The 24578-nt window shown below is 36.8% G+C and overlaps 1 protein-coding gene across 2 annotated transcripts in view; it reads right to left on the minus strand.

Moving 5' to 3' along the window:
* Positions 1-24578, minus strand: part of LUZP2 (leucine zipper protein 2) — a 772382-nt gene that overhangs the window by 161171 nt on the left and 586633 nt on the right. For both annotated transcript variants that reach the window (XM_043973415.1, XM_043973414.1), the window contains one exon: positions 2902-2976. In XM_043973415.1, the coding sequence (XP_043829350.1) occupies positions 2902-2976 (75 nt within the window). The remainder of the gene's footprint in view (positions 1-2901; positions 2977-24578) is intronic.

Consider the following 24578-nt stretch of genomic DNA (forward strand, 5'->3'; position numbering starts at 1 on the left):
GGTTTACCATTTTCTTTTCTAGTTCCTTTTATAAATGAGGAAACTAGGGCAAACAAGGATAAGTTTCTTACCTAGGGGTTCAGAGCTAGTAAGTATCTGAGGCCAGTTTTGAACTCAAGTCTTCCTGACTCTGGGCCCAGGGCTCTATCCACTGCACCACCTAGTTGGCCTAATTACTTTTCATGGTGATTTTATAGAACATAACTTCTTTAATTGATGAGAATCAACTGTATATACATGATGAATTGGATCTCTAAACTGAGTACATTAGGTTATGTGAATCCTTAGGTCATCTTAGATCTCTTAACTTTCTCTTTTTTTTGGGGGGGGGGTTGGGAAATGAGGGTTAAGTGACTTGCCCAGGATCACACAGCTAGTGTCAAGTGTCTGAGGCTGCATTTGAACTTAGGTCCTCCTGAATCAGGGGCCAGTGTTTTATCTACTGTGCCACCTAGCTGTCCCTGATCTCTTAACTTGCTTAAGCTCTCAAGTGACACCATGAGATAATGGATAGAGTGTTGTAATAGGTGTAATAGGTAAAATCTAGAAGGCCTGGATCAAAATTCCACCCCTGGAATTTATCAAGGTATGTGACCATGATCAAGTCACTTCTCTTAACTTCATTTGGCTCATCTATAATAAAGGTGGGTCATAGTATCATAGATGCTAAATTTAGAGATGGAAGGAAACATAAAAGTCACCTATGTATTCTAACCTCCTTACTTTATAGTCAATAGGTTAATTGTTCCTAGGTCTGACATCTGGTACATAGCAAATAAATTCAATTACTCTCCAATCATCATCACTGACATCATTATAACTAACACTTACATACTTCTTTCTGAATTTTAAAGCACTTCACATGTAAGTCATTTGACCTTCCATGTGGAATCTTTTAAAATATTGGTAGACAGATATAATGGCTTCCTATGTCTTCTCTTGTTTAGACTCAACACCCCAAGTTGGATCGACCAGTTATGATCAGGTAAGAACTCAAAGTTGTTTACTATACTGCTTGTTCCCCTCAATTGCCAGCTTGGATATCACTTTAATAATGAATTTAAATATCAGAAATATGGAAGATATAGGAAGATGTAGCTATTAAAGCTACTTGCTAATCATATGGAGAAATCTTTATAGCTTTGGAAGCTGAGTCAGTACAATAAGCCTTCTTGTACTTAAGCAACACCTATACCTTACCCTCTGATAGGAAGCTCCCCAAAGGAAAATTATCAACATTGTTTTTTGGTTTTTTTTCTTCCCATTTTGTCTTTCTAATTCTCTCAGAGAGAGTTAATATGGGCTAGCTTAGTTGATGTTATAGAACATGTTTATTCATGGAAATGTTGAGTGAAAACTCCCATCAATTGTGGGAAAATGGCATTATGAAATTGCTAAGCTTCAACCTCAGGTCAACTGACCCACTGTCATAACTTTTAAAAAATGGATTGAATATAGACCAACATCTCACATTGTATACCAAGATAAGAACAAAATGCATAAATGATTTAAATATAATGGCTGGTATCATGTGCAAGGGTATGAAAAATTTTACTTATCAGATCTATAGATAAAGGAAGAATTTATGACCAAACTAAAGATAATAAGGATCATAGGAAGTAAAATGGATAATTTTGATCACATCAAATTAAAAAGTTTTTATAAAAACCAATGCAGACAAGATTAGAAAGAAAGCAGGAAACTGGGTTGAAAAGTTTATAACAAGTTTTTCTGTTTAAGGTCTCATTTATCAAATATATAGGAAACATCTAAATTTATAAAATTGCCATTTTCTAATAGATAAGTTGTTAAAGAATATGAACATACAGTTTTCAGAAGAACAAGTCAAAGCTATCAATATTCATATAAAATGTTTTAAATCACTATTGATTAGAGGAAATGTGAATAATAAAAAGAAAAACTTTGATGTGACACCTTACAAATTGGGTAACCTGTAGAAAAGGAAAATGACAAATCCTAGATGACATGTGGAAAAATTGTGGCACTAATGCACTGTTGGTAGAGTTGTGAACCGGTCTAACCATGCTGGAAAAACTTTGCATATCCTTTGACCAAGCAATAGCACTAGTATGTTTTATCCAAAAAAGAACAAAGAAAAGGAAAGAGGACCAACTTCTACAAAAGTTTGAATAGCAGCTTTTTATAGCAGCAATTTCCAAGAATTGATAATTAAAGGGCTGCCAATCAAATGGCAAATGGCTGAACAAGTTGTGTTATACAATTGTGAAGATGATACTACTGTGCTATAAGAACTTATGAGGGGGAGGTGTTTTCAGAAAATCTGGGAGAACTTATATAAACTGAAGCTAAGGGAAGTGAGAAGAACCAGGAGAAGATAGTTAACAGTAACAGCAACATCATATGATGATCAACTGTGACAGACTTAGCTACTCTGATCAATATGTTGTCAGCCAGTTCCAAAGAATTCATGGAAAAAAAATGCTATACACTTTCAGAAAGAGAAGTGATGTACTTAGTGTGCAGATTTAATTATATTTTTGCATTTAATTTATTTTTCTTGTTTTTGTGCGTTTGTTTTCTTTTGCAACATGGCTAATACAGAAATATGTATTGATAACTTCACAGGTATAATTGAAATCATAGTGCCTTCTCCGTGGCTGAAAGCAGTGCAGGATGTAGAAAAGGAAGAACTAAAAAAAATAAAGTTAAATGAAGGTTAAAAGTTGATAAATAATATGTTTAGAAAATTGGACCTTAAGGGGTTATATTTTCCTAATAAATTTTGTATCATGGGGGTACAACGAGCAGAATCGCATAAGCAAATCAGTGACAGAAAGGATTGTCCAATGTTGCCAATAAGCAAGCAAATAAATAAATAAGTAAAAGTATATTAAGAATCTAGCCTCAGAAAAAGCTCACCTTGTCAAGAGCTGCTTTCTCCAATTCATCTTTAGCAACTGCTAGTTTTTGCTCCAAATCTGTTAGCTGTTGTGCCTGTGGAATAAATAGAGATGTACATTTAATCACCTCTTTCTATTAGCTTACGCGATTCTCTCCTTCAAATCAATCATACAAAGACTTGTTAAGGGCCTACTATATAAAATATCCTGTGCTAGGCTCTGGAGCTATGCAAATGAATGAGGCACAGTCTTTGTACTCAAGGACCTTTCAATGATAATATACATGGGATCTTACATTTGGAGTATGGAGGAAACCCAGAAACCATCTGCTCTAAACCCTTAATTTTACAGATGAGGAAATTGAGGTTCATGGATGTTTCTCCAAGGTCACACAAGTCAAGGTCTGGAGGCAAATCTGAACTGCATTCCAAGGACTCCAGAGTTTTCTACTGTACTAAGTAGTGTCCTCTCTGGTGTGTCTTACAGTTCACCAAACAGTCCCTTAGAAAGAAAATAGATAGGGCTAGGTATGTGGCACAGTGGATAGAGCACCGGCCCTGGATTCAGGAGGACCTGAGTTCAAATTGGGCCTTAGACACTTGACACTTACCAGCTGTGTGACCCTGAACAAGTCATTTAACCTTCATTGCCCCGCAAAAAATAAATAAATAAATAAATAAATAAATAAATAAATAAATAAATAAATAAATAAATAAATAAATAAATAAAATAAGCAAATAAAAACGATGATTTATTGTAGAACAGCTAAATACTGGGCTTGGAGTCAGGAAGATTTGAGTTGAATGCCTTCTTCCAAAATTCAACAAGCTGTGTGACTCAGATTTAGCGACAAACACTCACTGCATTTCAATTTACTCATTTATAACATGAGTGGTCGGGACATTGAGAGTATTCAAGATCTTCTTAAGCTCTAAATCTATGAAGCTGTGATCCCTCTTCCAAAGACTGACCTTTCAAATACTTTAAAAATAATGATTTGGCTGGAACATAGAGCATGTTAAAAGGAACTGTGTGGAATACAGTTATAAAGAAAAGGTATTATTAAGGTGTGGATGCATTGAATCACAATATAAACCTAACAGAGAGTGCAGCTACACCTTCCTACCACAAAAAAGAGTTCAGAAGTATTGTGATAGGGGCAGCTAGGTGGCACAGTGGAGAGAGCACCGGCCCTCAATTCAGGAGTACCTGGGTTCAGATACAGCCTCAGACACTTAACACTTACTAGCTATGTTACCCTGGGCAAGTCACTTAACCCCCACTGCCCCCCCCCAAGAAAAAGTATTGTAATAGATAGATTCAAAGGGGACGAAGAGATTGAGTCACATAGCACCAATCACAATAGTCCAAGTGAGAGGTAAAGATTAAATGAGATGATATTTGTAAAGAACAAATCACAGTGCCCAGCAAGAAGTTGGTGTTTAATAAATGTTTGTTTCCTTTTGTTCCTACTATCATCCTAGTAGGAATATAGGAAAACAGGTGATTGGTCATGCAGTACCCAGAGATGAAGAAGAAATATGAAACCATACTGCTTTTTGAAAATCAGTTAAAATTGAAGGGGGAAATAGTATACTGTATTAAAATATTCACTTGATTAGGCTGAGATGAATTGTTTTCTGGATGATCAAACACCAAGTAGTTTACTGGACCATAATGGCTAATTTCCATGCCAATGTCAAGTCCTTTCTAGTGTTTGATTTGAATCTATAAATGATTCCTCTATGCTTCAATATTTATCTATTATGTTGCTCATGTCATCCCCCTGTGCTTCTGTGAATATTGTTCTTATCCTTACCAATTACAACAAATGACAACCTATGTTTATTTCAAAGACTATATCAAAATCATGTTCCAATCTAATGTCTTATTAAAGGATGTTAAGGGAATTTAGACATAATACAGTCTCAACCCCTTGTGGTACTGGGAAAGAGACTGAATCCTAGAGAAATGAAGGCAAAAGTAAGTTTTCTGAAAGCAGGGTCTTCAATTATATCCAGATCACTTAGCCTTGTTTCTGGCATATAGTTCACATTTTACATACACTTTTACATATATCAATTTACTAATGGTCACATATAAAACAAACAAACAAACAAAAAACAGGAACTGATGTTCACTGACCCTTTGGTCACTCGGCACCCCTCTGTCACCTTCCACACTGTCAGCAGCAAGGCTGCACCAGTGCATGCAAGGATGCAACAAAGAATTACATCAATATTCACCCTGGCACGCTGGTTCCCCTTTCCTCTTTCTATCATCACAGAGATCCTGGTCAAAAGCAGTAGAATATTGCTTAGCCCTTGACAAGGAGCTTGACCATAGCCCTTCAGGAGCAAAAGCCTACAACCCATAAGCACCAGAGCTGCAAAGGTCAAAACTGTAGTTCCAGAAAAAGAAGACTCTGAATTATCAGTCCCAGACCAGATAAAGAAAAGATGGGGTGGGACAGCTCACCAGGAAAGGACAGGATGGATGTGGGAAACTATGCAGCACTCTACCAAGTCTGAGGGAAAGAACACAGCATCCAGCTGGAGCCAGTTTTGACCTCATAAAAGGCAGTTGAGGCAGAGATGTAGTCTGACGATTAATGAATTACCCATTGTGGGAGAAGACTGAGATGATTTGAGGTCTAGCCTCTAATTAAATCTTACTCAGATGGAAGGAAGGCATATGTGAGTGATAAGGAAAATAACAGGGATTGGAGAAAGTGCAAGGAAAGAATCCAGGAAGAAGAAAAATAAAAGATCTTGAACACATGCAGATAAATAAACAGGAAAAACAGTAACAGAGGGAAATATGCCCCCTCCCCAACCTTAGTAAACGAATTCAGGAAAGTGAATAAATATTGTAAAATGAAGGGAAATGGGGGCAGCTAGGTGGGGCACCAGCCCTGGATCAGGAGGACCTGAGTTCAAATCCAGCCTTGTACACTTGACATGTACAAGCCGAGTGATCTTGGGCAAGTCACTTATCCCTCACTGCCTTGCAAAAAAAAAATAAATAATGATTCAACACTTGGTAAGACAGGGTACCTTTTGAGATTTGAAGAGAACACGGAATTACAATATCTTCATAAGTAGTTTAAAAGAGAAATTAGAATTATGAATATATAATTTAGGTTCTAAGATGGACTTGAATCTGCAATGTTAAACCTCATAAAAGAAACAAGAGAGAGAGAACAATAGATTGGGAATGCAAATAGATCGATGTGAAGGACAATCTAAAAGAAGAAAAGCAAAACCCAATAACATTAAAAGAAAATATGCTCAGTAAGAAAGCAAGACATTATCTTCTCAAAGATGGGAAGTGTAGAGACAACCTAAGGGTCATCAGTCTTCAAGAGGAACATGAGAAATAAAAACAACAACAACAAAAACCTGTAACACTACAGTGAAGGAAATAATAAAAAGAATTACTCAGAACTTCTGAATATGGAAAATGAAATTTCACTAGGAAGAATTCTAAATTGTCTTCAGGGAAAAAAACAAAAACAAAACCAAGGCTTCAAATTCTACGTCCCTCAGTATCTAAATTTAAAAATTCCATTTAGAAACAACTAGTTCTGCAAGTTATCAGGAGAAAGATCTTCAGATATAAAGAGAAGGATGTTCAGTAATAAGATTTAGTACACAGGGAAGCTACGTGGCACAGTGGATAGAGTGCTGGACATGGAATCAGGGAGACTTGAGCCTTTGTATATCTTATTTCTCCCATTTTATAGAGAGAGAAATTAAGACAGAGATTGATGATTTCTTCTCCAAGATCACGCAATCAATAAGGTTTGGAAGTTGTATTCAAATAGAGTTCTCTTTTGAGTCTAGCACTGAAGTTTAAGCAGTTTCTCTACCAAGTTTAAGAGTTTCTCTCTTAAATCGGTCAACCTTTTTGTATCTCAGTTTCCTCCTTTGTAAAATCAGTGGATCAGAGAAGATGATCTCTAATGTCCTGTATAGATCTAAATCTCACTTGACACTCACAATGTTCCTGTGAAGGAGTTTGATGTTGTTTAGTGATGAAATTAACTATATCCAGTTTGCATTTTTATAGAAATCTACACCCTCCGTTGCTTTGGTTTTAACTTGTGTAATGTTCATATGGTACAATTGAACATATACAGAAATTAGGATCTAAGGATCTAGTTTCTAATCTTAGCTCTGTCAATTACTCCCTTTGTAAATGTGGTCAAGTAACTTAATATTTATCAGCATAATTTTTTCATCTGGAAAATTAGAAAGTTGGAATAAATAAAATAAAAAAATAGCTAATGAACAGGTCTAGGTGAGGGGAAAAGAAAGAGAAATTTACATGCTTTAGAGGAAAAAAGAGTGGAAAGATTTTTCCCTCTATACCAATACTTTGGAAAAGAGTTGTTTTCTTGGGGATAAAGCACCCTAATGGTCAAGCATAATTCCTAACCATTACGTTGTTTTGTCCCCAAGAAAACTACTCTTCTCCAAAGTGTAGGTATAGGGGGAAAAATCTTTCCATTCTTCATCTTTATAGAAAAATTGAGCTAGAGACTTGACACTTTTAACACCAGGTGGTCCAGTAGGGCAGAAATCCAATTCTTTTCTTAGCATGGGTATTGAACAACACTACAGGGGGAAACAAAATGAAACTAATGCCTGTCTGTGGGGTTGCAGAATGGTCGTTGCAATATGACTCAGTGGTCATTAGAATCTATGCTAGAAAGGTTTGCAAATTGTCTCTTCCTAGGATTCTGGCAGATGTGACTAATACTTAGCCCTGTAGCCCACAGCAAGCTTTCTCTCCTCAAAATGCCTAGAGCATGTTATTACATGGGCCACTCAGCCTGGCATTTGATCACTTGTTGTTTGGAACTGTAAACTGTGTCTTTCTCATCTTTCTATCTACAGCATAAGCCTTCCAGAATTGGGAAGTCCTGTGTCTTACTTTTCTGCTTTTCTCTCCCCTTCCCCTTAACTTCAGCTCATAACCCCAGATTAATAATAATAATAATAATAATAACAATAATAATAATAATAACAATAATAACAATAATAAACAAGATTTTATAATCATTACAGTATACAAAGTCCTTGACATATATGCTCTCATTTGAGCTTCAACATTGATCACATGAGTACTGTAGTCATTATTTACCCACTTTACAGATCAGAACACTGGAGCATAGTTTAAGTGACTTTTTCATGGTCCTCGAGCTAATGAGTAAAGGGAACATGTTTTAAATCTAGGTCTTCCTCAAGATATATAGTCTATTTATAATGTGGAGTTGTACACTGTAGACATACCGAACATGATTTCTTAAGAACTTGAAAATATGATATCAGAAAAAGTATAAAGAGAATGCCAGCATCATTGCTCATGTGTTAAAAGTCATGAAGGGGTAAAAAGGGGTAAAAACTCATAATTGGTATAACTTATTTGAAAATAATTTTCAAAAGGTTATTGAAACATCAGACCCTTTTGTGACTTTTGGCCCATGCTTTGTAATATAATTTATTATCTATAACATTAATATAATGCATGTACATATGTATCTATATCCGTTCATGTTTCTCATTGTTTATTTTTATTTTGTTATAGGCTAACATGAGCATCAGTCAATTACAATTACAACCCTTTTATATTGACTGAACACCCTGACCCTCAGATCCCAGGGAATTGGGGCATCTGGACCCCAAATTCACAACAATAAGAATTCCTTTCTCACATGTAAATATCAGGTAGCAGATCTTAGGTAAAGCCTTATGAGATTAATCATTTCCAGCATTGTTCACAAGTCTTGTCAAAGAGGACAATTCCTGTAAAAGGGTTAGCTTTTGTTTTAACTTTTTCAGCAGTGCCATTCTGCAAGCATTTATTGATTACTATGTGGAATATGCTGAATGCATTATAGAAACAAAGACCTCCTACCACCACCCCATTCCCCTCATACAAAGAGGGAAGGGGAGAAAAAGAGGAGACACACATAAACAAGAGACAGAAAAACACAGAGAGGGGAATGGAGAGAGATTTAGAAAGAGACAGAGGGGGAAGCTAGGTGGCACAGTGGATAGAACATCAGACCTAGATTCAGGAGGGCCTGAGTTCAAACCTGAGCTTCAGACACTTGACACTTACTAGCTGTATAACCATGGGCAAGTCACTTAACCCCAATTGTCTCAGTAAAAAAAAAAAAAAAAATTTAAAAAAAAGAAAAAAGAGAGAGAGTCAAGGATAAATAGAGAAAAAGAGAGCAAAGTGAGGAGAAAGACAGGGGGAAGGGGGAGACAGAGAGAGACAGAGACAGAAATAAAGAGACAGAGGCAGAGAGATAGACAGTAAGAGAGAGTCCCTGACCTCAAGGAGCTTACATTAAACTGGTAGAATAAATTCACAACATATATACATTATTAGAATTCATTTAGAAATTAAATACATTTCAGAAGAAAAACACTAACAAGGGAATCAAGAAAGGCCTCCAGTTGGAGGTAGCAGCTGAGCTGAGTATTGAAGGGAGTTAAGAATTTCAAGAGATGGACTGCAACATAGAGATAGGAGTTCGAGTTGGGATGTGTGAGAAAATAATTATTAGTAATGGATTTCTTAGGGGACCCAGAGATCCCTTTCTCATTCCTTTCTGCCTCCTACTCCAGAAAGTCCAGTTCTCCTTTAGAAACTACATCAAATATTATCTGGGACAAACCCAAGGAAGAAAAGGAATGGAGATATATTCTTTTGTCTAGATGAGTGAAGGACTAATGGATTAAACCACACCTAGATAATGGGCCTTTGCCTTGAGCAACTTGAATGAAGGGTCTTTTGCATTTTTTTTTCCTTGATGTCATCCTAGAGTTCATGTTATTGATGTCATGGATAGAGTTCATTTTAATGTAGACTACCTTCAAGTCATGTCAATGAATGGAATTTATTGATGCCAACCAATTAGCTTTAATCAATGTATAGTGACCTCATTCTATCAAAAGAGATTAAAAAAACTTGTACAGGTAACCATGTTGGCTTTTCTTCATCTTTTGGGGCATCTTCTGAGTTTCTCTTGGCTTTCTGGGACCAGACAGTCTCTGTCTCTCTCACTAGCTCTCTTGGGTTTCCTTAAGACCACATGATGTCTCTCTGGAAAACAGCATGGGTCTTTGGGGGATTTTCTCCTGCTTGTACTAACTGGCATGCTGAAGTTCTCTCCCTGTTATCTCCACCAAGCAGCCTGAGACCATGAGCAGTTAGGGAGACATGTAGTAAGCCCTTTATTTGTATATTGATAAATTAAGTTATGATTACTTAAACTGGTTTCGATAGCTACTGTAATTAATTTAAAAAAAAACTAAGAGATGTCATAAATAGCAACCATCGAGTAGATGCATTAGCTTGGGACTTAGAAATCTGAGAAGTAATACTGTGAATCAGTATTTATTTGAATGCCAAAGAGAGCCTAAAAGCAATGGGAAGCTGCTGAAGATCTAGGAGCAGAGGAGTGACATATACAGATCTGTGTATCAATTTGGCACCTCTACAGAAGATAGACTGAAGAGCATAGAGGATGGAGGCAGTATAATGCTAATTAGGACATAATTAAATATTTCATTAAGAGTCAATGATAAGGGGAAGCTAGGTGGTGCAGTGGATAGAGCACTAGCCCTGGATTCAGGAGGACCTGAGTTCAAATCCAGCCACTTGACACTTACTAGCTACGTGACCCTGGGCAAGTCACTTAATTCCAATTGCCTCACCAAAAAAAAAAAAAAAAGAAAAAGAAAAAGAAAGAAAAAGAAAAAAAGAGACGATGATAAACATGTGAATAGAGAGAAGGGGGGTTGGTTATTACTGCCCCAAAACAATTGGTGATCTCTTTGGATTTCCAAAATGCACTTCATTATTGTGTTCTCTTGGTCACAGTGAGTATCTAGCATTAGTCAAGATGCATAGTTAGGTGATTCAGCCAATTCAGTACTGCACCAGCAGTCAGGATGACCTGAGTTTAAATCTTTTTTCAGACACTTACTAGCTGTGTGACACTGCACAAATCACTGAACATGTCTGAAGTCTTCATCTGTTAAACTGGAATCATAGCAGCACCTATCTTCCAGGATTGTTGTAAGGATCAAACAAGATCATATTTGTAAAGTGCTTAGCACAATGCTTAACATATAATGGAAACTCTCTCTATCTCTGTGTATGTGTGTGTATATGCATATGTATATGTATATATATATATATTCACACATACATATATGTATGTGTGTGTGAGAGGAGGGAATAAGCATATTTACACATAAATGTAAATAATGACAAACTCATACAAATACAAATATTCATACATATGGATATACATATATACATACTTTATATAAATGTTTATAATCATAATTTTAAGAATAATGATTATTATATAATTTTTCTTAATTCTATCTTTGATCAAAGCCAAATATCATTTAAATTAATCAATGAACAACCTTCATAAAGGAAATATAAACACATGTTTAACCCGATATTTGTTCATTTGTTGTTTTTTTTACTGCCACACACAGTAACTTATTATCCAATACATGCCATATTAATCACATTGTCCAGATGCAGTATTCCTGCCATCAAACTCTCCTTCTTAGCCCATATATCAAATCAGGATATGTGTGTGTCCTGGCAAGAAGAATGATCTCCAAGAGGAGCAACAAATATATCTTTTGTCAACAGCACTACTGGCTGTCTGTACCATTCACTCCTACCACTTTGCTATTGTGGGGCTATACTGCATACATTTCAAAGGGATCATGAACCCTGAGGATGCACCTGTTCTACATGGGCATAAAGTGAAGTATACCTTTAGCTGTGGCCCCAAACATCTAATGGAACAAAATAAGAATATGCGTTGCTGGATAACAACCCCCAAGGAAAGTGGTGATATGGGTTATACTACTAAGACATTTCTCTTGGGTCTATGAAATGTCCAGCTGAAATTTAATTTGGCTAAGATGATTAAACACTAAGCAGCAGGTGATGAAGGAGAAGATCTGCTACATTTAAAACATATGTGATACATCTTCCTCTGCCTTCATAAAACAGTTGCACAGATTGGAGGTACCTTCTAGGTACATGAATAAGAAAGGAAGAAAGTACATAGTAGCAGATGGTTATCTTTCCCATCTAAAATTTTAATCAAGCATTGTGTAATTTAGATGCATATGAATAACTGGAAGGTTCTAATTCATCAGTTATAAAGAACAAATTTTAGGTGACTGCTTATATATTTCTGGAGATCTCATTACTGTAACTTATTGCTAATTTCCCACTGGTAAACAATATCCAACTGCCTATTTCTTTTTTCTTTTTTTTTTTTTTTTTTTTTAGTGAGGCAATTGGGGGTAAGTGATTTGCCCAGGGTCACACAGCTAGTAAGTGTTAAGTGTCTGAGGCTGGATTTGAACTCAGGTACTGACTCTAGGGCTGGTGCTCTATCCACTGTGCCACCTAGCTGCCCCTGCCTATTTCTTTTTTATGAAAAAATATCAATACATACATATATAAAGTTTTTTTTCTCCCCCTCTCTCTTCCCTGCCATTTATTTATTCTGGTCTAATAGATTAACTGTAAACTTTTGAAAGGGGGTGGGGACTGAAAACTTATTAAAGAATATCTCAATCTATGGTGGTAACTGGTGAGGGCTGATAAAAAGAAAAAGCTCAAATCAACTAAATATTTATTGAACACCCACTTGATGCCCAGGGCTTTAGGGAATACAAGGAAATAAGAAATGAATTTACAACCTCTTTGTTCCAAAGAACAATGAAAAAGATAACTCCAGCCATTGGATTCCACCATCAAAGTCCCATGTGTTTCAATGGTAACTTCTCAGGAAGAATCTGAACAGAATTGGCCTTGCCTTCTAGGCATATGCAGAATGAGTAAATTTACTTACTAAATTGCATAAGAATAGCTTAGCATAACATCTGGTTGTGTAATCTATTAAAAATGAATTTTATTGGGGCAGCTAGGTGGCACAGTGGATAGAGCACTGGCCCTGGAGTCAGGAGTACCTGGGTTCAAATCCGGCCTCAGACACTTAACACTTACTAGCTGTGTGACCCTGGGCAAGTTACTTGACCCAAATTGCCCCACTAAAAAAAATTAAATTAAATTAAATTAAAATTAAAAATAAATTAAAAATAAAAAAAATAAATTTTATTATGACAAAGCTATGAAATTTAAGGATAAGTCATTTTCTGGGCAAAGTAAAACAGACTTACCTTAGCTCTCCCACTTTATGTGTTGCTGAGAAACTGTGAATAAACTGAATTTTGAAAATCCAATCTACTTTTAGCAGCATGCTGATGAAAGGTATTGAAAAATAAACTTGAAGCAATGATTTTGAAATTATATGAGTGATTAACTTTGCTTTGAAATCAAGATTGCTTAAAATGGGGCTTTCCTCTCAATGCTAGGTATCATGGGGTTGGGGGGGAATCATAAAATTTCTGATCTGAAGACTCCCAAGTGTACAAATCCCTCTTCTGCTATCTATATTTATCTATGTGAACTTTAGTATTTATTTAACCTCTTTGGTTCTCAATTTCCTTACTTTAAAATGAGGTGATAAGGCTCATTGACTTCTAGATTTCCTTCAAACTCTAAAGATCCCATGATGTTCACTTTGAAGAGCAGAGATAACTGTGTACAAACCATCCTTTCAGATAACCCTTTTGTAGACAGTACTCTGCTATGGAAACAACTGATGGAGAAAGCATCTGTAACAACCTAAGAGAAGAGCTTAACCATCAAAGATGATGTAGAATTGTAGTTGAACTGGGAGTCAAAATTGCTAAATTCTCATACCCAAACTTCTCCCTAATTATTATATACATTCCTTTGATCAACTTATATGCTGGCTGCCACATTCGTCACTTATCAAATTAGAAAAAAAATTGAATTCCTTCTCCAATTTTCCTTTTATATATTTTCCTGCTTGAGGCCCCCCAGTGTGTAAGAAAAAAATATTTATGATAAGAATAGCTATCCTTATATTGCATATGAATCTCCTAAAATAAACACTGCATTTTGGATTGAATCAGTTAAGCTCTCTGAGCCTCATTTCCCTATATGTAAATAGGGGTAATTATGGCAACTTCTTCACAGGGAGTACAGGAGAGATTGGATATAGAAATCACTTTGTAAGCTATTAATTTATAAATATTTACAAATATATAAACATCTTCTGTTATTTATACTTAATTCCATAATGCACTTATTTATTTATTGAATCAGTTTTTACTTGTTCTGGGTGGTTGCTATTTTAAGAGGTTTGTTTTCTGTGAACAGTACTAGATCCAGGTGAGAAAGAGGTTGCTGAGATCTATAAAATGAAGAGTTTCAACAAGATTGCCTCTAATGCCTCTCCAGATTTAAATTCCATTGTCTATGAATCATAGTATTTTCCATGGTGCCAATAGGAAATCATAAAGAACTTAAAATGGTATAGGGAATGTTGCTCTTTGAATGAAGCCCAACTAACTACTTGGGTTGCTAGCCCAATAAATAATAACAGAAACTCATGTATATATTCATATATACATATATATATCTACATACACCTATTTCTCTTATTTAACAAAGTATCTTCTTCCCAATAAGCCTTGTGCCATAGGTAATACAACTAGCATGATGACTTGCTGATGAGTAAAGTCAGATTCAGATAAGTGATGTCACTTGTCTATAGCCACACAGATATATACTGGAGATGGAATTTGAATTTTAGTTTTTCCTGACTGCAAGGCCAATTTTTCCCCCACTATACCATATTTTTTTCTCTTATTAAATATTTCTTTTCAAAGAGAAAAAGGTCGACCTGCAACAACAACAACAACAAAATTGTCAACACTGTAAGCAAGTTTGAATTCTGTTACCCTCCCCCTCCTCTCCCAGAAGGCCTTTCTAAATTTGGTGAGTTTCTTCTTTCTTTCAAGAGGTGCCTAGTATGAATTCCATTGCATTCCTTTTATCTTTCTCTGGAGCCTGGGAGGTTCTGTGGAAAGATCAGTGGCCCTGAAGTTGGGAAGACGAAAGTTCAAATCCCCCCCTCAGACACTTACTAGCTATGTGACCCTGTTCAAGTCACTTAATTCCAATTGCCTTCAGCATCTGGGGCCATCTACAGTAGTCCTAATATGTATCTTGCCACTGAATCCAGATGACTGAAGAAGACAGTGAGGTTGGTGACCTTGCACAGACCTTCCTCACTTAAATCCAATTCAGTGAAAGTCATGACATCATTCTGATGTAACTGTCCTCTTCAGGAACAAAGGACAAACAACAACAACTCCTCTGAGGCCTGGGAATTGGTCTAACAAGCTGTCATTAATTAGCTTCTTACTGTTACTAGGAGTGCTATCTGCATGTTAATATAAGGCTTTTCTATATCATAGAATACAATCTGGAAGGGGCTAGAGAAATCCTCTAGTTCAAGTTTCTCATTTAAAAGATAAGAAAACTGACATATGAAACATGCAATGATTTGGCAAGGGTCGTGTATTTAATAAGTAACAGAGAAGTGATATGAACGCTGGCCCTTTAAGTCCCAATTTCACTTTTTTTTTTTTGTAGGCAATCCAGATTAAGTGACTTGCCCAGGGTCACGTGGCTACTAATGGTCTAAATCCAGATCTGAACTCAGGACCTAATGATTCCAGTGCCAGTGCTCTATCCACTGTGCCATCTAGCTGTCTCTCCCACCCCCAATTTACTATTCTTAAAGAGTTGAAAAGACTTAAGATCTTTTCTTAGTCTTCAACAGCTTTGGATATCAGTGCAGCATTTGATCACTCTAGCCTTTTGGAAGTTTTATCATTCCTTTGTTTCTCACTAGCTACTTCATATTCTTCTAGTATGATTCAATTCAATTAAAGTGACTCTTTCTTCACTCTTCTTCCTTCTACTCTTACAAATGGGAATTTCCCAATCCCTGACCCAAAGTTCTTTCTTACATACTGTTTTTTCTCAGGAAACTCATTCACCTGAAGAACTATGTGGGTGACAAACATGAGCTCTGAATGTCTCCTAGGTTCTTCCCAAGTCTCTCAAGTTCTTCTTTTATGCCTCATTATCTCTTCAATCTCAGCAAATAAACAATTGAATTGCTTCTATTCATCCTCCTCAAAAATGCCCTTTGCTGAGTCCCTGGTTTCTTTTACTGGTGATATAATTCATTCTTTAGTCATCATAATAGATGGCATTCATGTATTGTGCTTCAGAGTTTGTAAAGTCCTTTAGAAAGATATTCTCACTTTATCCTTATAACAATCCTGGAAGGTAGGTGCAATTATTATTTCCATTTTACAAGGAAGAGTTGGTTGGTTGGTTGTTGTCTTTCATTCTCAAAGAGGACCAAAATAATATCACTATGTCGTGGTCAAAGTGTAGGTGTCCACCTGACTGAACAGACCAATACGTAGACCCAAGGAGTTCACATAAACATTTGGAGTGCTAATGGCTCTAAATTTGCACATCTCACATTTCTTTTGAACTCCTACAATATTGCTTTGTTCATAGAACACAGTGACTTCTTAGACGTGGGTAGACCATGCTGGCGTTCCTATGGTCTCTCATGTCTTAAATTGATTCAAAGTACGTCAGAGTGTACTTGTATCATTTCCTCGGATCTCTGTGTGAGTTCTCCATAAAATTGTCTTTTAGGCAAACATATGTTTGATATTCAAACATGGATGTCCCATCAGAATTGTGCTCTTTAGGGGCAGCTAGGTGGCGCAGTTGATAGGGCACTGGCCCTGGAGTCAGGAGTACCTGAGTTCAAATCCGGCTTCAGACACTTAACACTTACTAGCAGTGTGACCCTGGGCAAGTCACTTAATCCCAATTGCCTCAATAAAAAAAAAAAAAAGCAGGGAGGCAAGCACACAGTCCTTCACTCCACTGATGAATGGAAAAATGTGAGAGTATTGGGGGTTTTTTTGGGGTTGTTTTTTTGTTTTCTGTTTGTTTTTGTTTTTGTATTTTTGTTTTGTTTTTATCCACAGGACATGCAAACATGTTGTAGTGGAAATAGTATATAATACTGATGAACATCTCCAGGCAAGAGAATTTTGCCATGACCTTCCACAAGCCCTCATGACTAATAATATCAAAGGCCTTAGTCAAATCCACAAATGATATGTTCAGAACTATGATCTGCTCCTGGCATTTCTCATGAAATTGTTGGGAAATATATACCATATCAGTCATTTTTTTTTCTGAATCATTCAATGATTTCTAAAATCACATGAGCTCTCAGGTAAATGACCATCTTCCAGGTAAAGAATCAGCCTATTAAGGAGAACTCTGGCAAGTATCTTGCTAGTAATGGCTATTAAAGAGACCTTCCGAATAGTATTCATAGGACAAACTATTCCTTTTTCCTTATAGAGATGGATAATGGAGGCATCCTTGAACTCTGGGGAAAAAAAAAAACAACAACACTTTTTGCCATGTAACCTAGAATATTTTAGTCAGGTTTTCATGAGCAGTGGACCTTGTGCCTCAAACATGTCAGCTGGAATAGAATCAATACCAGGTGCTTTGCCATATTGGCATTCAAAACCTCTTCTTCAATTGGAAGTTTGGCCAGAGAGGGATTCATTTCAACCTGAAGCATATGGTCAATATCTTCACCATTGGTTAATTATGGTCTGTCAAGAATGCTATGGAAGTATTCAGTCCATCTCTCCGGGATCATGTCCTTATCACTAATCAATGTGGTTCCATCAACACTAAGTAGTTGAGATACACCATAGGTCTTTGTCCCATAAACAGCGTTCAGGGAATTGTAAAAGTGCTTTGGGTTTTCCGCCATCTTGCTGATCCAAGAATCCTGCATCTTTCTAAGCTTTACTTGTACTTTACTTTAGAGTACTTTAGAGAACTCCCTTCTTAGAGTTAAACTTTCTTGCTGGTAAATGCCATGGAGTTCTCTTTTTTCATTTAGCAGATTCTGACCTTCCCGCATCATTTTTATCAAATGAAATCTTGATGTTTTTAGTGTTCTGGCCCAGAAGAGTCAATGAATAATTATCAGAGTAAATCTCTGAAAACTTCCCACTTCTTTTCTGCTCCACGGTTGCCAACCATTTATTGGCTCAGTTTTTCCTCCAAGTTAGCAACAAATTGTTTATACTGGGAGAAGTACTTGAATCTGTGGACATTAAGTCTTCTGGTTGTCTTCTTGCCTTGGATCTCCTCTTTTGTTGAATACAAATGTTTATCTTGGAGAGGATAACTCTTATCAGTCCAACACTCTGTGACACACATCATCTCTGTCACCCTGACATCCTGTTTGTCTCTTCTAACAATGACATGGTCTATTAAATGCCAATGTTTTCTTTGTGTTTGTGTGCATGTGTGTGTGTGTGGGTGCATCCCTAAAGTTAAATTGCATTTATGGAAACAGTATGGGTAAGAAGTTCATGAGATGTACAAGTCTACAGTAGCAAGGGATCATTGTTGTTGCTGTTTCCCACCCCATGCTTCCTGAGGACTCTCTGCCATGTCTCAGAGTCTATGTCTACTTTGGTGTTAAAGTCACCCAAAATGTCCACTTTCAGGATCTTGATGACGAGGGTTTCTAGGTCTTTGTGAAATTTTTCTTTGACTTTATCAGGATTTGTCATGGGAAAAACATAAACACTGGTGATGGAGGCATGGCACTCTTGTGAAAGTATCAATTGCATTGTCACAAGCCTGTCGCTCACTTGTTTTGGGAGGCATACACATTTCTTAACTAAATTAGTTTTTATTATGAAACCTATGCCAACATCATTGAGCCTAGGTTGTCTATGTGTAAGCTTGTGATTACAGTTCCATGGGTATCTGTACCAACTACTTCAATACTTGGCTGTGGACACAAGGCTTTGAGGAAGGTAAAAATTTTAAATGATATGGGTGATGTCTTTTGAATGATGTAGAAATTGGATTTAAGTGAGGTCAGAGGTACACAAAGACATTGGGTTAACTCTCTCTTCCAGAGCCATGAAAGTCTAGTGGCAAGATGAAAGTCAATGTGACAGGTGATGGCTTGGGATGAAGTGAATGAAATCATCTGTGATGTCTAACCAAGCTCTAAGTATTTCACAGCACCAGCTTCCACTGTTTTTATGGCCATTGGAACAAATTGTTTTCATCTGCCCATTGAGCTAGGTGAAACCTTCATATGCTTTGGGTTGCCATGTTTAAAAATGCTCAAGAGATATAATTTCTGAGGAATTTAATCATTTTATTAATAATGCCAGCATTTTAATAAAAGGATGATCAATTGACCATGTCTCTCTCGCACAAAGGCCATCATAGTGCTAGGCTTACAGCTTTTAAGCCCTTTGAAGAACAGGTGTTCCCCAGGGTGGTAATCAATTCTGATTGGTTAACAATTAATGAGAGAATGAATATTACAATGAGGGGCTGGACCAGAACTTTGATTATGTCATTTATTTCATAAGTTAACTCCAGTTTTAGGCAATCTAATAAAACAAATGTATCTCTACCTAAACCTGAGTAGAACACAAAGGCTGCCCCACCTAGGTAGGGTCTGGATATAGGAAAAGGTTAGCTTTACCTTCAGATGTTGAGGTGTTAAAAGGAGAATAAAAGAAAAAGGGGGAATCTGAATCTTTCAAAATAATTGGTTATTAATAACCATTTATCTCAGGGTAGACACTCCCCTAACTCATAGATGTGCTTGAAACGACTTGGTTACCCTCAGCCTGGTGAACCCTGTTCCCCAAAACAATCTACCAGGGTATGGCTACTGGCAATATTAAAGCTTCTTTGGAACCATAAGTGAGTTAGGTGAATCAGGTGGACATTAAAAGTAGAAAGCAGCCCTGACAGGTATTTGGTAGCCCTGAGACCAGAGGTACTGGTCTTTGCTGAACACTCATAGAGACACCAATGGGGAAAATACTGAGACAGGCAGTGATTAACTGACTTTCCCAGGGACAAGCATATAGTAAGTGTCTCAGGTGAAATTTGAACTCATAATTTCCTGAATCAAGCCAAAGTACTCAATCCAGTAAACCACCTAGCTGCCCAAAATGTCAGAGATATCGTTGAATTTTCCCCTTTTAGAAAGAGAGGATATAAGAAGTGGGTATATAACTAGTGAGGAACTGAACAATGTTTCAATTCCAACTTGGCTAGATTTTTAAAAATTTGAAAAGAAAACTCGGAGAGTATCTCCTCTGCCTAAGCCATGATTGATGACAATATCAGTCCAAACAATAATGATTATATTAAAATTTGCAAAGCAGGGGCAGCTAGGTGGCACAGTGGATAGAACATTGGTCCTGGAGTCAGGAGTACCTGAGTTCAAATCCAGCCTCAGACACTTGACACTTACTAGCTGTGTGACCCTGGCCAAGTCGCTTAACCCCAGTTGCCACACACACACACACACACACACACACACACACACACACACACACACACACCAAAAACAAAAACAAAAACAAACAAAAAAAACTTTAATACTTAGGGCAGCTAGGTGGCTCAATAGATAAAACACTGGCCCTGGATTCAGAAGTACCTGAGTTCAAATCTGGCCTCAGACACCTGACACTAACTAGCTGTGTGTACCTGAGCAAATCACTTAACCCTCATTGCCCTGCCAAAAAAAAAAAAAAAAAAAAAAAAGAAAGAGAAAAAAAAAGAAAAGAAAAAAAAAGAAATAAAATCTGCAAAGCATTTATATTATAAGGGTACTTTATTCTCCCAATCAATTGGGGGAGCTAAATTTTATTATCGTCTCCTTTCCACAAATGAGGAAATTGAAGCTAATAAAAATTAAGGAACTTGCCCAGAATCACATAGTTAGTCACTGTTGTTAAGGGCTAAAATTCTAGCTAAACTATCTAAAATATCTAATGAGTGGTCACCAATAAATTATAAGCTTTAGCAAGAGTTAGGCTTTTAAGCTTTTATTAAGGAGAATAAGAATTTGGTAAAGAGAGAGGAAAAGGCCTACATTCATCTATCTCTTAAAGGGAGAGCACATTTCTAGCTCTGCTCTCCACCAGAGTCCAAAGGAAAGAGAGTGAGACAGAGCGCCTGGCTCCCCCTTCCTCCTCCCACCAGCAAACGTCACTTCCTGACACCAAAGAAAAGCCTCATGGCCTTGCCCTCAAAGACCTTCCTTTTATGGTGGAGTTTTTCTACAGTAAGTCTCCAGCAGGTGGCATCATTCCAATCATTACACTGTCTTAGGTAAGATTCAAACTCAGGTCTTGCTGACCCAAAGTCCAGCATTCTATTCATTATGCCAAGTGGCCTTACAGATCACAGATTACTTCAATCACAGGGAGAGGTAACTTACTCCATTTTGAGGCAAACCATTCTACTTGTGCCCAGATTTAACTGTTGGGAAGTTTTGTTGTTGTTATTTTTGTGGTGGTGGTGTTGGTGTTGGTGTTGGTGGTTTTTCATCCTATGCTAAAACAAACAAACAAACAAAACTGCTGCTCTGTAATTTCTAACACTTTTCTTAGTTCTGACCTCTGAGGCACAGCAAAATAAGTCCCATCTGTCTTCTACATAATAGCCTTCCAAATACCGGAAGAATATTAATTTTGAGAAATCATATCTTCTGCAGATTTACCATCCCCACTTCTTTGACTGATATTCATTTGAATGTCATATGTTGTATTGTAGAAAAGGAAGTATCAATGGAATCAGAAAATCTGAGTTTAAATGCTCCCCTGGAGGGGTAAAGCCAATGTGACCTTAGAAAAGTGATTTTTACCTCTCTAGGATTCGGCTCTCTCATCTATAAAATGAGTTAATTAGACTATATGGCTTCTAAGTCCCTTCCAGCTCTCAATCTATGAGCCCTTGATCTATCCTTTCACCATTTAAATTACCCTACTCTTCATGCTTTTTATGGTGTTAGTCTCCTTCTAAAATTTGGTACTCAGAATTGCATGCAGTTCTCCAGATGTGGCCCAATCAGAGCACCAGAAAGTGAGGAGGGCCTCTACTCCTGAACTTTGGGTTCTGTACTCCCAATGACATAGTCAATCCTTCCTTCCTAAGCACTTGGCTAAATGATTCCATCTGGACTGCATCTTTCTCAGTGATGGAGCTCACTCTATATGGCTGAACACTTAGAAAAGCTGGAATCTTTAGTTCAATGTAGCCCCAAATGCTTCCGTAAGAGCCATAACGGTACATCATGGAAATCTCTCTTGTTTGCCAGATGATTGACCCAACAGATTAAGACTTATCTTTCTTCCATCAAGCATGAGAAATTATCATGCATCAACATAAAAAACTACTTTGCTTCAATGGGGACTGGTTAAAAATCTATCAGAGAAAAACGTGTGGATATGTGAATTATTGTCAGTAGGGAACATTTCTTCTAAGTTCTTTATTTTTTTTTATCCCTTTCAATTTGATCCTGATGGAATATAATGGTTCTCTCCATTGTACAAATCCTTTTGTAGACTGAAGTGTATATGGAGCCAATTGTTGGATTTTGTTGTTGACAAAGTGTTACAGTTAAACTGAATCCTTACCGTGAAAATCTTTTCAGAGACTGCTGTAAAGAAGTAAATTACATAGTTCCATGGCAGCAGATATTTCAACCTCCACATAATGGTTTGTCAATACTCTCATAATGCTAAAAAGATGTTTTTAGTTTGTGTTTGTGTGTGCGTGTGCAGGTGCATTCACATGCAATTTTAAATAACTTCTGAGTTTATATATCACTCTTAGTTTATTTCATGATTCCTTCCTTCCTTCCTTCTTTCCTTCCTTGTTTTTCCTCCCTTCTTTCTTTTTCCCCTCATTGTTTATTTTACTCATTCATTCTTTTTATGTGTCTCTCATAATAAACATATGCATATGTGTTTATATATATATATATATATATATACAGGCATGCATGTACACATCATCATCATCATAGACTAATCCAGAAAAGTTATGGAATATAAGAGGTAGAAATGAGCTGATAAAATAAAGGATCCTACAAAAAGAAGGGGGGATTTAGCAGGAGTCATGGAGGTAAATACAGAAAAAAATAGATGAAACAGAGACATTGGGTTTGAGAGAGGAAGGAGGGGAAACAAGATAAGAGAAACTTGTGAATAAAAGAGGGAGAGGAAATGCAAGAGAGCTAGGAAAGTTGACCCAAGGGATGGGAAGAATGGGGAAAGGGAAAAGAGGAAGGGTGAAGGAGAGAAATAAAGAAAGGGGCTGAGGGGAAAAGAGAAGAGAAGGGAATAAGGTAAGAAAGTAAAAAGAAGATAGAAGGGGGAGGAGAAGAGTAGAATGGGTGGGAAAGCAAGGAAAGAAGGAATAGAGGAAGAATAAAAGAGGAGAGGGGGAAAAAAGGAAAAAGAGGAAATAAAAGAACTTTCCTTCTGTGCCATTCTCCCTTCCCTCCATCTCCCTCTCCTTCACCCTCTCCTTTTCTCCCTTTCCCTCATCTTTTTCTCTCCCTCCCTCAATGATTATCTGTTGAATAAGTAATTAAAAATCTGAAAGTATTTATTGACCTCTATTTGGGTAGACGCTCTAATTGGGCTAAATATATTCATACAGAGAGATATTTCTTATGTTCTGAGTGTTCTGTTTCACATGTTTTAGGAACAGGTGGAGGGAATGGACCATTTCTGAGCACATCCTTTCAATGCTACTTCATCTTCCAAGGATATGTCTGCATGGAACAATTCTACAAACCCTTATGACTAACTTCATCAATAAAGCTGGTTAAAATGTTTCACCTCATTTCCCCACATAATCCAATGGTCATTTTGGCATAACAAAGACAGAAAGAATAGTAATGATGCAATCTTCCCTTTTTTGCCAGAAGAAACAAACAGAAAGCAACAACGAAAGTCACATTTCTATGCCATGCTTAAATCCCAATAAAATTCCAAGCTCATCACAAATCACCAAGGAAGAAAAAAATAATAAAATAAAATAAGATGACTTTCATTAATAGTCAAATTTGAATGTACTTATACTTTGGCAGGATATTTTCAGTTCCCACAGGTATAGAATTCAAGTGATGTTTAGAGACTTTTTGAACAAGATGAGGCCCAAGAGAACCATGCTGTCCAATAGCTCCATTTCATCAGGAAGGAATTTTGAGACCTGATTTTATAGCTGAGGGCACTTAGGCCTAGAAAGTTAAAGTAGCATGCCCAAAATCAAACACGCTGTTAGTGGTGGGGCAAGGCTACAAAATACTTTTCTTAACTTCTCACCCAGTAGTCCTTCCAATATTATCAAATATTATCAAATAATAAGGCATTTATTAGGTGCCCTGAAAATAAAGGTATAAAAAACAAAACAATTTCTGCTCACAAGGAATTTACATTGCTATGGAGAACACAGGAATAGCACAGTTTATATGTGTAACACACTCAACCGTACAATTGTATATATGTATAAACACATATGTATACATGCATATATATGTGCATATTCATATAATGCTTTCCTCTTGTACATATGCAATGGATATTCCATAGGCCTTAGTGTGTAATCTGATGTTCTTAAAATTTGGGGTATCAGAGACAGAAAAAGATATATTTATATGCCTATCTATGTATCTATCTATCATTTATCTCTATCATTTATCAATCTATCTTAAATCACAGAACTGTAATAGCTTGTTTTTATAATGTCCCTGTATAAATTGTATGTGTCCCTTTGTGA

Source organism: Dromiciops gliroides, chromosome 6 (genome assembly GCF_019393635.1).
Source record: "Dromiciops gliroides isolate mDroGli1 chromosome 6, mDroGli1.pri, whole genome shotgun sequence".
In the NCBI taxonomy this organism is placed as follows: domain Eukaryota; kingdom Metazoa; phylum Chordata; class Mammalia; order Microbiotheria; family Microbiotheriidae; genus Dromiciops; species Dromiciops gliroides.